This window comes from Microcebus murinus, chromosome 8 (assembly GCF_040939455.1).
Source record: "Microcebus murinus isolate Inina chromosome 8, M.murinus_Inina_mat1.0, whole genome shotgun sequence".
NCBI lineage: Eukaryota > Metazoa > Chordata > Mammalia > Primates > Cheirogaleidae > Microcebus > Microcebus murinus.
In genome coordinates this window covers 25,429,658-25,444,202 of record NC_134111.1, presented here as the reverse complement: position 1 = coordinate 25,444,202, position 14,545 = coordinate 25,429,658, and the positions used below count along the sequence as shown (strand labels likewise).

Here is a 14,545-nt window from a genome sequence, read left to right as displayed (position 1 = left end):
CTTATTCAACCACTCTTCCTGCAGGTGGTGTTTGATTTGCAGATGCACGAAGGAGTAAAATACACCATGGGGCATAAAATTAAATTTTAGCAAAGCATTTCTTTTCTAATCAAGAACAATGAACAGATTGTCTGCAAATAGCTTGTCTCTCTCTTGTACAAATCTACTGCATCCCATTCCTAATTAGCTTCATCCCTCACACCCATTAAATACAATACATGATACCTAGTACAGAAAAGGGAGCTAAGGCTAGAAATTGGCAGCGCTGAAATTAGTCATGCTGACATCATATAAAAAGAGATTTTAAGAGTGAGAGAAAACAACAAACAGAAAAACAACCACCACTAGGATTTCTTGTAACATAGCCTTCACAAGTCAAGCCTAATTTTGAGTCCCGTCAGTTTCCAAAGCTAGATAGTTAAAATGCAACAATAGCTAATAACATGTAAGTTTCTAAAAAATGTAAAAGCGTGGCCGTCATACACATGCAAAATGAACACACATGAAAGATCTCATTCAATTCACTACTAAGGGAGAATTGGTGCAACGGTAGTAAGACTGCTACAAGAGAATTCAGGGAATGGAGGTTTATACAGTGAAGCCTGCAAAGGTCTGCTGAAATAAACTTGGTAACAGACACAAATTAATGTTCCACAAGGTCACAACCATAACCTTCGGTGTAATCTTTCCTTACTGAGTAATATGATTTCTACTGGGCAACAGTCTACATGTTAACATGCAAATTCACAGTGAGTCAACAAAGTTCTTGGGTTTAAATACTAAATAATTACCAAACAATACTTGGGCAAGACTGTTAAAGAATGCTCCAATGACATTTTTAACAGATGTTCCTCATCTTTTTCCTTTATTTCCCAAATTTTGGATATACAGTTTTTCATATAGCCCCATAGGGACCAATCACATAGAGTACTTAAGTGGCTATGCTTAGTGCTTTAAATGCATCATCTTATTTTATTTTCACAATACTTGACTATGAGGTGGAGGCTATTATCTCCATTCAGAGACCAGAACACTGAAGGGTCAAGGAATATTCTTCACGCTACAGACCACCAAGAGACAGAGACTGAGCTGGATGATCTTTCTCCTGGGATCATAAACTTAACATGTATTTAAACGTTAACTAGGAGATTTTGAGATTCCACCAAATGAGGTCCATGTGAGCACACAACCCCTTCCCCCTCTTCTGTTCCTCGTCCGTGGCAAGAGAAGTCTCAGGTACAACAGCAGCAGCCCTATGTGTAAGGTCAGAGATGACCTCCTAACACTGGCATTCTCTAGAATTTGAGTAGATTACTCCCCCTACTCCACCTCCACCAGCTTCCCCTTTGGGTTGATATAATCCATCAGACACTCTATTAAAAGTTAAATAAATTGAGAATGAAAAAGGGCAGGGTGGTGAGTCATCACACAAAAGCAAGCAATATCTTGCATACTGTCTATGTGGACAACAATTACACTAGGTGAAATGTTTTATCAATGGGATTTGTTAAAAATGAAAAAGAACACTTTTAAAATATATGTGGTATTCTTATAGCATATGCTTTCTATTCTTCTCAGAGAGTTTGGGGACAGGGAGGGAAATCTAATGGACTGACAACAATATATTCAAGGAAGATGTCTGCTTGACTTAATACCTGTCTAAAGAAAATGCTCTTTTTAATTTTAAAAACTTGAAAAAATTTTAGATGTGATTAAATATAGAAAATCATCTTAAATTTCTGGGATTTATATGCAGAGAACTTCCAAAATGTGAGGTGCTCCAAGCTCTATTGCTAATTCAGCTTCAATTCCTGTAGAGATTATACCACTCAGCCAAGTGCCTGAGAAGATTCAGAAAACTAATCAAACATTATTATATTATCTATTAGGAGTCCAGACAGTCTCTTCAGTACACATATTCCAATACAGCAACTGTGAAGAGTTTTTTTTTTTTCTTCTGGAATATTATTTCTTTATCTCCATACCAGATAAAAATAAAAGGAACACTTATGAGTTCCCCAGTCAAATAAAAATGTGTAAATTTGTTGGTGTATTACATTTGCATTTATACTTGCTCTAAAAATGAAGAGAGTTCTATAAAATAGAAAAGTATTACTTTTTATGTAGTCAGTCTGTTGTTCAGTGTTCAGCTTCCCCAGGTTTCATGGATTATAAAGTCTTTTAGGACAGAAGATACTCCCTATAAGCCATCATGTAACATTTATAGCTTTAAAGGTAGAGGTAATTTTAATAATAACACGCCATATTTAAGGCTCTATTAGGCACAGCTCTGGTTGCCTTTGATTTATTCATCAATTTGAGGGCTCTGAAATTTTCTAAAGCCTAAATTTCGGGGAAAAAAAATTCAAGTGGTCTCTTTGCATTAAACCATCTGCTTTACATGATTGCAGTGACTCATTTTTAGCATTGAAGCTTCCCTTTTTGATTAAATTTCTTGTTCGACCAATTGAACTCTTTGGAAAGCATTTTATTTCTGATAAAGTATATCATAACTAATAGAGTAGTGAAATAATTATAATCTAATCCAGATTCCTATTGGATAGCATCTTAAAGAACTCATGTAAATTTAGCATATTATTAATACAAATTAATTTGTTCATCATTAAAGAAGAATCCGAAGATGGTACTCACGTGGGTTTAATTTTATGGGTGTGCTTTTCATGGATAAAGGCACCAGCAATACCTCCTGCTCCTGCATTTAAATACTGGATTGAAAATAAATTAAATTGTATGGGTTTACCAAAATACATGACACAAAAAAACAAACAAGGTAACAATGTAATCATTTGAATATTTTTAATGAAACCACAACTTTTGATAAGTCCAAAATGTGTGATAATTTGAGTTTTTATAACAAAAGAGGAGCTTTGGACACCTTTTAAAAAAAAAAAACAAAAAAAATGAAAAATAGTATTATTAGACTGAGAATAAATAGCTACTACTTTTTTGGCCAAATTTTGGGCCAGCTAGTAGATACCAGTTCCACTGAGGTCTGTCTGATTTCAAAATTCATACATTTAAAATATTTGGTCATAAAATATTTAAATAACAAAAGGAACATATTTTAAAAACACCTAAATTAAAATAGGTTTTATTTTCCTGCTCCCTGTCAATTAAATTGTCTTCACATACCAATACCAAGTTAATTCTCTAAGAATTATCTTCATGTATGTAGAAATTTCACAACTAATCAACAAAAAAACCTGAGAACCTAATCTATTTTAGTTAAGTTTTAAGTGCAGGGCTTTTTCTCCAGACCCTCCTGACTTTTTCATAGCAGCTTAGGAATTGAAGGAATAAGTTCTCTATGGTGATAGAAATACTAGATTCAATTATTTATCATACTCCTCTATAATATGACTTTACTATTAGCTAAAGTTTAAAAAATGCAATAATGAAAGAAATAGGAAAGTAAGTCAATTCCTTAAAATTGACCCATGGATCCATTTTTCCCTTCAGGTTAATGCCAATGTGAAATTAAAGGATGTAAATATATTAACTAGTTTGTACCTTGTAGGAACACCAGCAGGCAAAATCAACTCCCCAGTCATGTAAGTGAAGTTCAACATTTCCAACTGCATGAGCTAGATCAAAGCCAACAAAACAACCCTGTGGGAGAACATAATAACAGATTTTGAATTTGCTTAAAGGTTAGAAACAGTAACTACAAATATCTTTAAGAAAATCTTTGACAAACTGCTGTACCATAAATAATAGTTCATCCTTTGTGCCGTGGTTCACAAACAGGGATTCTCAGTTCCCAAGACCATTTCAGGAGGCCTGCCAGATCAAAGCACTTTTCATAATATTAAGATACTCTCTGCCTTTTCACTGGGTTGACATTTGCACTGATAATGTGAAATGTGATGGTTAAAACTGCTTAGCAGGGACCAAGGCAATGACACCAAACTGTAGTATCCGTCACTGCATCTGTCCCAGACATTCACTCACAGGGTGGTGGGGGTGGTCACGGTGAGGGGAGTTTTACTTAAAAATCTCTTTAGTAAAACTCTACAAATAAGCAATTTTTATTATATCTTAACACCTTAATTCTAATGTTTAATGTGGGAAGTATATATAAAACTCTTGGCCACATTCTGCAGTAGACTGATTATCTCAGAATAATGCACTTATGCAATTATTTGAGTTGCAAGGTGAATTAGCTACTTTTGTTTTATGGACAATTACTTTAGTGTGAAAAAGCACCTGACAGACAAACAAGGGTAATTCATATCTGGGTATTTGATAGACTTTTTTTCTTTTTAAAAAATGAATGAAGTGTCTGTCACTTCAAGGAAAACAACTCATAGTATTTGTGCCCAACGATAAAATTAGAGTTTCCAAGAGAAGTTAGAATATTGGAAAACTTGTATCTACCTCCAAGAATATGACTACTTCCCAGTATTAAGAGATATTTCTTATGAGCTGAGTAGCAATATGTAATTTTTAAAATATTATATAATTAAATATATCAATATTTGGAAAATAGGCATAATTCTATGAACCGACATTTTCCAAATGACCAATACTTGATGTTACATATCAGGCATTGATAAAATCTACTCAAAATGCAAGATCAGCCAATGGATTTTAATGTAACAGAGTACAGAGAATTCCGTTATTTGATTTCATATTCCATACCACAACTCCTAGGAAGTTTCCACTCATCAAATTCTGGTGCAATATCAAAGAATATACACAACTAACTGAAAAGGTTAAATAAGGATCAAAGTGATCGCCACCCCAGCTGCTCACCCTTAGCTGGCCACAGATGCATGAGGGAGCTCACCTGAGACCAGCAGGACTCTCCAGCCCAGCAGTCTTCAAACTACGCGGCCTGTGGGCCACATGCAGGTGTTTTTGCCCGTTTTTTTTGTTTTTTTTTATACTTCAAAATAAGATATGCGCAGTGTGCATAGGAATTTATTTATAGTTTTTTTTAAACTATAGTCTGGCCCTCCAACGGTCTGAGGGACAGTGAACTGGCCCCCCATGTTTAAAAAGTTTGAGGACCCCTGCTCCAGCCAAATTCTGCCTAGATCAGCTGACACCAAGGTTATCCGTAAATAAATGATTATTGTTTCAAGCCAAAAAGTTTTGAGATAGTTTGTTACACGGCATTTTTATGGCAAGAGCTAACTGATACATATACTCAGTCCAAAAGGAGCAAGGCAAAATTTACATGGTCTTAGGAATTATAGCTGCCATTCCACTCAAAGAGTCCCGCTGCAGAAGGATCATAAGATGAGAGGTTTGGATCAGATACTGCTTAAATCCTTTTTAGTTCCCATGTCAGAATAAGAGTATGTATCCAGGCTTAGTGCTATTCTGTAAGCAAAGATGCCTATTTCTGATACACTACCAATCCTTAATGTCAGACAGCTGTTTTATCTGATGTTCAATTTTTAAAAAGGTATTTTTATCTAATAATAGAGGGGGGAAATGGTGTTGTTAGTTACAGAATTTCAAAGTTAATGTTGACTCGACTGTCTTCTCCATATACATTGACTTTAAACCTTAACGCCTCTTTGGGTCTGACTCTATTCTGCATTATTTACTCGTCATGTGGATTCAAGTGTTTTGTAGGTCTGCCTAGTGGAATTCACAATGTTTTTGAGTAGACATTAAGCCTCTGTTTTCACTAAATTTTACCCCAAAGGACAAACTGGAGCAATGAATAATTGTCCAAATTGTACTCCAGTAGTAACTTTCTAATTTAATACTTATGATAAAAACCATTTACCTACACACAAAATGCTAATTTTTCTTTTTTAAAGAAAAAGTCTTGCTCTGTCTCCTGGGCTGGAGTACAGTGGTATCATCATAGCTCACTGTAATTTCTAGCTCCTGGGCTCAAACGATCCTCCTGCCTCAGCCTCCCGAGTAGCTGGATTATAGGCATGCACCCTCACACCATGATAATTTTTCTATTTTTTGTAGAGATGGGGTCTTGCTCTTCTTCAGGCTAGTCTCAAACTCCTGGCCTCAAGTAATCCTCCAGCCTCAGCTTCCCAAAGTGCTAGGATTACAGGCGTGAGCCACCATGCCTGGCCAAAATATTAAAATTTTTACTTAGAAAATATAGTGATTCATTCCATATGAAGACAACTTTGTACAGGAAAATGAATTTAAAAACTCATCATTAAGCTGGGTGTGGTGGCTCACACCTGTAATCCTAGCACTCTGGGAGGCCGAGGCGGGCAGATTGCTTGAGGTCAGGAGTTCGAAACCAGCCTGAGCAAGAGTGAGACCCCATCTCTACTATAAATAGAAAGAAATTAATTGGCCAACTTATATATACAGAAAAAATTAGCCGGGCATGGTGGTGCACGCCTGTAGTCCCAGCTACTCGGGAGGCTGAGGCAGCAGGATTGCTTGAGCCCAGGAGTTTGAGGTTGCTGTGAGCTAGGCTGACGCCACGGCACTCACTCTAGCCTGGGCAACAAAGCGAGACTCTGTCTCTAAATAAATAAATAAATACTCATCATTAAATGAGGTGATAGAACTTTGTAAAACATTTTACCTTTGGGTTTGTCTATTATTAGTTTACCAAGTATACATATAATAATTATATGCCCCAAATGTTAGATTTCTTGTAACATTGAAAGAACACCTCTCTGGACTGAAGTAAAGTTTCTGAAGTAAATAATTGCAGTGGGATGATTTTAGAATTGTTCTAACACCTCCTAAGAATAAATAACCCCAAACTGCTATTATGGTGTTTTCCCTACAGCAGAGAGATGCAAACTATGAGATGTTATTATAAAGTTATATTGGAACATGACCAGTCTCATTTCTTTAAATATGGGCCATGGCTGCTTTTGCATTCAGAAACAGAACTGAGTAGTTGCAACAGAGACCATATGGCCCATGAAGCTTAAAATATATTCTACCTGGCCCATTACAGAAAAGATTTGCTCACCTCTACCTTATAGCATTAGTTTTCATGTAGAAAATTCAGTATGTTGAAAAGTAATTAATTAAAAATCCCACTCACTATAATGTGACTGGCACTAGGATCTCACAAAAAGAAAAGTACTTAACAGTATTTTATAATTGATGGATTTGTGCTTTGTTCACCAAAATGAATAAGGGAGGTACCTTTTGCTAATATTAAGTTTGAAGAGTGATAGGAAGGGAATACAATTAATCTCCATCAAGTCGTAGAAGTTATCAAAACTTGGGTTTGCAGACCAGTGTTTAGGTTTAATAGATACATACACACATGTTTTATTATTTGATACTGAAATCCTATTTGGGAAAAAGTAAAAATTAGTTATCCTACATTTGAAGCCCTCTTTCTTCTCACCAACATTTTGAATTAAAGCAACGATTTTTTTCATGTAGCAATTTTTACAGCTCAACTTTTCATAGATGTGCTTTTTTTTATAACTCAACTTTTCTTAGAAAACTCAAGGCATAGAAAAGGCAATACTTTTACTTTTATTTTATTATCAATTATTTATAAAGAATGGCACATTGAAGAAACCACAAAACTTCACCTACCGTATCCTGTTATTAAAAGCCCTGTGGCCACATTTGTGGCAGCACATCAAAAAATCAATTGTGGCTTCTACGATATGTTATAATACATGCACAATTCTTTGCCCATGGATGGCAGTAAATATAAATTATTAAAAGATGACTGTTTTAAGGAAAGGATTTGGAAGATATAAATTTGAAGATCACCACAAAGTGATTTTATAAAAGTGTCACTAGATGGCAGCATCTTAAAAATAATAATAATAAACAATTAATAGTTCTCTAAAACCTCCCCAGAGTCATCCAGTTAGTTATTTTCATTATTTTACCTTTAAGAGTAGGTAATATGATATGTACAGGTAAAAACATAAACTCTACACTTGAGTGCCTACTTTATGCAATCTTTAATAAAAATCAAGCATTTTCCAACATATTTTTATTCAAAATCACCCACAGGTGTTCACACGCATATTGGCACAACCACATACTGGCATGACATTGTTCAGCCACCATGCCGCCTATTATAGTCAATCTCCAAATGATTGCAGTCATCCTCTAATCATCCTGAATACTCCCCAGCCTGCCTTCTTCCAACGAACTTTCTAAATCACATATTTGATGACGAGACTCCCTGCTTCCCTTAAAGAACCCTCACTAACTTCAGAATATAATTCATACACCTTAGTGACCTGCTCCTTTCTAGCTCTCCTGTCTCAGATGCTCCTATATACTTACCTCACTCTATTTACATACACTTTTTCCAGGGTATTCTTTCTCCCCCTTTGCCTAGCTAACTCATGTTGTGATCACAAAATAACTTCTAAGGGAAGGTTCTTATTCCACCTCTCTTCCCTCTTTCATTCTACAGTCCTACTTGCATATCTGTTTTGTAGCAATTTTCTAATCTTACTATCTTCTCTCACACGATACGAACCCATATAATTATCGAATAAATAAGTGAACAAATAATAAAGTCTTACAACTGTCAATAGTTATTCTCTATAGTGATGTTAAATATTAAAAGAATATTATTTGAGGTTCTCTGTTTCTGATGATATTTTATTGCATATGCTGTTAGTCAGACATGGCATCTTTTAAAAGGAAGTATCTTGGGCAAAATAGTGGTTAATAATATGTTCAAGATTACCCTCAATTAAATAAGGAATATCAGTGTGTTTTGTCCTTGCCATCTTCACTAACACGATGCAAAGAATTTTTCTCATCAGTGGAGTAATATGATACACAGGGCCTGTGTTGAAATTTCCAGAGAAAGAGCTAGCTCTCTCTCACTCTCAACGTTGATTAATTATTTGTTTATTTATTAGAATAAATATGGAATGGTACAGCTGAATTATTTTCCTAATAACATTAAACTGCTGATAATTTTATTGATTCATTTTATTAAAAATTGGTTTTGGACTATTATTATTATTTTGTTTATTCCTTCTTCCCCCCCAAAAAAGTCTATGAATCATGAAGACCATTAATAAGTAGCAGATTTAGTATGAAAAATGTGATTATACCAGATAAGTTATTTGTGGCTATACCCAGGGCTGATATTCAATTGATAGGCATTGGTAGGCCCTTATTGATTGCTAAGATAATGAAATACTTAAGGTAGATAAATAGCCTTTGTCCTAAGCCACCTGAATAACCACCCATGGTTGCAGCCCTGTGGTCCCTGGCAGGTGCCTGTGGCTAATCATGAATACCAGCCCCTGAATGTGCACTGGTAGGTGCTGGCCCAGACTCCAGTGGATGAGACAATGCCTTCGCCAGTGCCACTATCCTTATGGTGGGTTAACTGTAGGTGTCTATCAGTCCCTCAAGGCTAGCAGCAGGTACTAGCTGGTACTCTCACAGAGTATGACCTTCTCGTGCCTGACTGTGAGTACTGGGAACTCCATATCATACCAATCAGGTCTTCAAGTGTTTTGAATATCATTCCTTGCTTGACACAAAAGTAATAGGAAACAATCCAAGAAGTACAATGCTATAAGTTTGTACAATATTATCTTAAAGAGAAAGAGTGTGATGGGATATTTGAGGAAAATGAACAAAACAAGAAAAAATTATAGAGAAGACGTGCGTGTATGTGTGTGTATGTACATGCTAGTTGATTCTACATAGATGGTGTGAGCAAGTGGTGAGTGAACAATTACAGGTTGGCTAGTTAACTTGGATCTTGTGCTTTCCCAAATTAGTTCATAATTAGGGAGTTGTTGAATGGTACTAGCGAAAGCTGGGAACGGAGAGGAGGATGAAAGCTGGTGGGTTTTCTTGCCACAGTCTTGGAACATTCAGCTTTCCAAAATTCATTCAATGTTATAATTCAAAAGCATACATAGATGCTAAGTTAAAAACAACAACAGGAAACATCTCTATAAAAGGGGCCTCTACCAACTCTGTAAATACCTCATGGCAGAGTGAATTTCTACTCTGAAAGTCCTTCCTTTTATCCAGACTAAATTTATCATGGTTTTCAAAATTTTTTCTCACTCTTTTTTCCTTTTCTTCCAACTCTCTGGTTATGAGCAGGAACTAAGTATTATTTTGTGTATAAGGTTCACTCTGTACTTAAAGTCAATACAATTTCTCTCCAGAAATTATTTAATACAGCTATCTACTATTTTTTTAATGCAGTATGCCAAGCCTTCACTTATTTATACCAGTAGTTCAATGAAAATAACATCTCTTCACTGTTAAAACATAAAACAATATAAAATGAAAATAAACACACAAATAAAAGGGAAATAGACACAGTCTTCTGGTGAAATATTTTAGAAATGAAGTAGCATGGCAACTGGAATCAAAGCTTAAATTTTCTATAGGATAGTACCTGAATGCTACTCAAAGTTATTTTAATCTATGGCTCTTATAGATAATGCAAGACAAAAGAGGAAGAGGAGAAGGAGGAGGAGAAGGAGGAAGAGGAAGAAGAAGAAGAAGGAGAAGAAGAAGAAGGAGGAGGAGGAGGAGGAGATTGCAGGAAAGAAATCCATGCAATATTCCATCCAGGCAGCTAGCCACTTGATAATCAATTCTAAATGCTTATATTGAAGTTCAGCAACAAACAGTAACAGAAGCAAGAAAAATGAGGATAGTAGACAATTTCACCCTTAACCTTGTGATGAATTATTAAGATTAAGGTCTACTAACTTCCAATGTATCCCATCAAATATTACTTTAAAATGTAAATATACAGAGAAAGGTGATAATCACAAATAACCCTTACTCTACACAATAAAGTAACTGGGAAAACCTGCATTGTCCTAGCACAGTTGATCGACGGTACTTCATGCCGATGTGCACACACAGGAGACAAGGGGCCCTGGTAAAGTGAACACTGCTCTGTGCCAGTCATCAGCGTTGATGCCAGGGAGGTGGAGGCCATGAATATACTTGGGAATTTGCAGTTAGCTTAATTTTGAAGGTAAGAAATCCAATAAGGGAGTGTTCTGAATCAAGAAAAGAGTATGCCATGACACAGTGTACACAGAAATCAATGGACTCATTAAACTAAAAATGAGTACCTTTAACTTGGAATCAGAAGGAAATCAGAGTGAACGTTTTCCCCTGGTTACTTAAAAACTCTATTTTGGATAAGGATAAGCTAAAAAGTGAAAAATGAATTCATCCGGAAATATTCACTCATTTGTCAACCTGTGCAAATTAGGGTGACACAGGGTTAAGATTTCATTGCCCACTTATATCCAAGTCATGTCTTGATATCTTTTAAAAGTGTAGTAACTTACACCTATAGTTACGTCTAAAGGAAAATTCGAAGGACGTGTCCTTTTGGGAAAGTAAAGCAACATAGGATGGATGTTGACTAAAAGCGGGTGGACATAAGCAAGCCAAAGTGCTTGTCTTGGGTAAAAATCCTGGGTTTCTGAATGGGAATGGTGAAACTTTACTCAGGTGTTGAAGATGGCCAAGCAATCACAATTTTTTAAGCCTTCTTGACTTCCATTTATTTCACAAGGAAGAGAGAATTTACATTTTTGAAATTAATATGTAAATCAAATTATTCTTTGTTTAAGTTTTAGAAATCTCCCTGCAATTTGATTTATATAGCTAACCAGTTACCCTGTGGGGAAGACTGATATAGGAGTATCTGGCACCACAGTTACGTCCTCTAGTTATGTGAACGGACGGCAAAGGGATGTGACAGCTTCTGAATGCAGTGGGAATGTCCCTCCTAACTATCTTGGTGTGCCCCTTGAGCCAATTCACATTGTGTGGTTTGGCCCCACCTTAAGGTTAAATGACTTTGAGGAAGCATAAGTGTAGTTTCTGTGGTGTTAGAATGGCTTGTTTTTTCTAAGACACCTTGGAGAATCTCTCCTCACCTTTGCCAAGTAGTTAACACAATCTACAGGAATTTTCTATTTGTATGTCTCTGTGCCCCATCTGGTTCTGAGCTCTTATCTCTCTCCCTTTTTCTCCCTTTTCAATCCAGTGCCTGACATAAAGTGAGAGATCAATATACACATGAAAGAATGAAGTTTCTTGAAAGTACTGTGCACCTCAGCTTCCATTATAGGGTTTGGGGGACTTCCTGCTGTCCTTCCCTCCAGTGTCAGGAAACTCATTTCCCAATCATACAGAAGCTCACAAGCTCTTTTAATGAGAAAGAGAGTTTCTGGAAACACCCCAAACTTCACTGAAGAGATGCCATTGGGAGTGACAAAGATGCCATTATTGCTAGGAACTGCTGCCGATGCAACAACTGCCTAAGAGATTCACCAGAAGGAGGCATGGAGGGGCCAGTGTCCTGGGGCCTCTTTAAAGGAGGGTTGCTGGGAGGAATGGGTTTGATGCTGTGAGAAGGGGCACTGCTGAATGCTGGCATTGAGCAAATCTAATTCAGAAAGACTTCTGGTTCCTATTCTTGATATCTAGGAGCAAAGTAAATATTGTGGGTTTTCAATATTCTCAAAAGAGCCAACTACATCACCTACAAAGACAGAGGTTTCAGATTCCCAAGAAAATAAATGACCAAGCAAAAGGATTATATATTGTTTCTTTGACATTTCTAAACGCTGAGAACTCTTTATCATTACATGATTACATTATTATCATGTAATGATTACATTATTACATTACTATCATTACATGATTAGTTCATATATGTATGAAAGGAGACAATACAGTGGAAGGAGAGCTTTGGTATTAACCATAGCTAGAGTCCAACCCTAGCCTTTACCAACTGGGCAAGTCACCTTGGGCAAGTGCTCAACCTCTGTCAGACTCAGTTTCCTTGGTAAAGACATCATGAAAACTCTCTGTTAATGTTTCTGGGAAAATTGGAAACACTACATGTCAAGTGCCTAGAGCTCAGGATGCCATCAACGGTAGCTACTATTATTCATGTTTTTGCAAAGCACCATTTCAGAAACTAGAGTCATCATTTTAGCCCTGCTTTCTTAAAGAAGACAGTGATGAGATTGTCAAATTCAAAGATGAGAAATGAGACGAGGGGAGAAAAGGTACATTTGCTAATGAAATTTAAGGGAAATGTGTCAGTTGCAAAGGTATGAGACAGCATTAACACGGAAAACAAGCAGAAAGGATTTGGGAGAGAGGAAAAGCAAACCAATCTTGAGACCCTAAATCATTGTGTAATTTGCAGGTTCAGACTTCGTACTACTTAACAAAGTGTGTGCTTTAAAGAGAAAATTTCATCTATTCCTTTTACCAAAAAACCAATAATTGTCATGCTCTATTTATTCTCAGAAGTACAAAACCAGGAAAAATAAAACAAATTTAGTGGTACTGTTCTCTTCTACGGTCTTTTTCCAGCTGGCAAAGACCTCACACAAAAAGTAGTTTGTTTGATTTATTTCAGAGACCCAAGATGAGAATAATAACTTAAGGTAATTTTTCAAGCTTAATTTAGTTCATTTAATATTTAATGACTTAATGGAGCAGTCTGCATGTTCTAAGTGTGTCAAAGAATAGAAATGCAATTTGGGAAAAAACTCAAAATTTGCAAAAAGTTACTTGATTTTTAGAGTACTTAGCCATTATAAGTAATTCTGCAGAAATATCTGACTCTATTTAAATGGGAACACAGTTGTGTTTTTTATGCAATTCTGTGATCCATCAAATTAACCTGACCCACTGTATTCCTGATGTATACACACTTACCCATTCACTGGTCTAACAGGTATATATTTAAAGATAAATAACTATGGGCAAAGCACTCTCAAGAGCCTGTGCGATTCCCAAGGCCCACAGTCAATCAGTCATCAAACACTCTATTGACATAAGCTTCCTAAATTTGAGAGCTAAAATAGGCATAGAAATAATTGCAAGACAGTGCAAAAGATGGCCAGGGGTACATTTACCATCATGCTGTGGAAGTACAGCAGGAAGGGAGATTTATCCTGACACAGAGAAGCAAAAAAAGTTTGATAATAAAAGTCACAACTTAGGACCCAGTTTTCTACGAAAGTAAGTTAAGGGAGAGGGCTCAAGATGGCTGACTAGAGACATTGGATGCCAGTTCTCCTCAGATAGAAGAACCAAAGTTACAAGTGAATAATCATAACTTGAACAGAATATTAAGGGGAGAGCGCTGGAGCATAGCGTAGAACTCATGGGAAGGAGCAGGGTCACAGAAAAAGAAGAAAGCAAGAGGCTGGCAGAGATTGGTTAGGAGCCCCGAAGGACTTGGTACTGTGAGGAAAGGGCAGGTAGAGGTGTTTTGGCTGCCCCAACCCCCGTAGCAGACTGCTGGCATTTGGACTGTCACAGAGCTCCTCTGCCCTCATAAAACAAAACACTAGTGTGGGTGGTGATTTGGGTATTACACTAGACTGAAAACCTGCTCCAGGTCACTCAACCTCCCCCTCAACTTGGGCAGGGGTGGTGAGGCGCCATATTCAGGCCACAGCCATCAGGGGACTGTGTCCTGCCCAGGGAACTTTAGCCTTTGTGTCTCCACATCACAGGAGCCCCCAATGACATTGCCAAGTGCCCAGTGAAAGGATGGCAGCTGCACAGGGCTGGCTGGACCAAGGGGAGCCGTAGGGTT

General features: G+C 36.8%; 1 protein-coding gene across 6 annotated transcripts in view; it reads right to left on the bottom strand.

The window, feature by feature from the left end:
* Nucleotides 1–14,545, bottom strand: part of KYNU (kynureninase) — a 138,419-nt gene that overhangs the window by 43,892 nt on the left and 79,982 nt on the right. For all 6 annotated transcript variants that reach the window (XM_076005499.1, XM_076005498.1, XM_076005503.1 and 3 more), the window contains 2 exons: nucleotides 3,532–3,630; nucleotides 2,653–2,726 (listed from right to left, as the gene is read on the bottom strand). In XM_076005499.1, coding sequence (XP_075861614.1) covers nucleotides 2,653–2,726; nucleotides 3,532–3,630 — 173 coding nt within the window. The remainder of the gene's footprint in view (nucleotides 1–2,652; nucleotides 2,727–3,531; nucleotides 3,631–14,545) is intronic.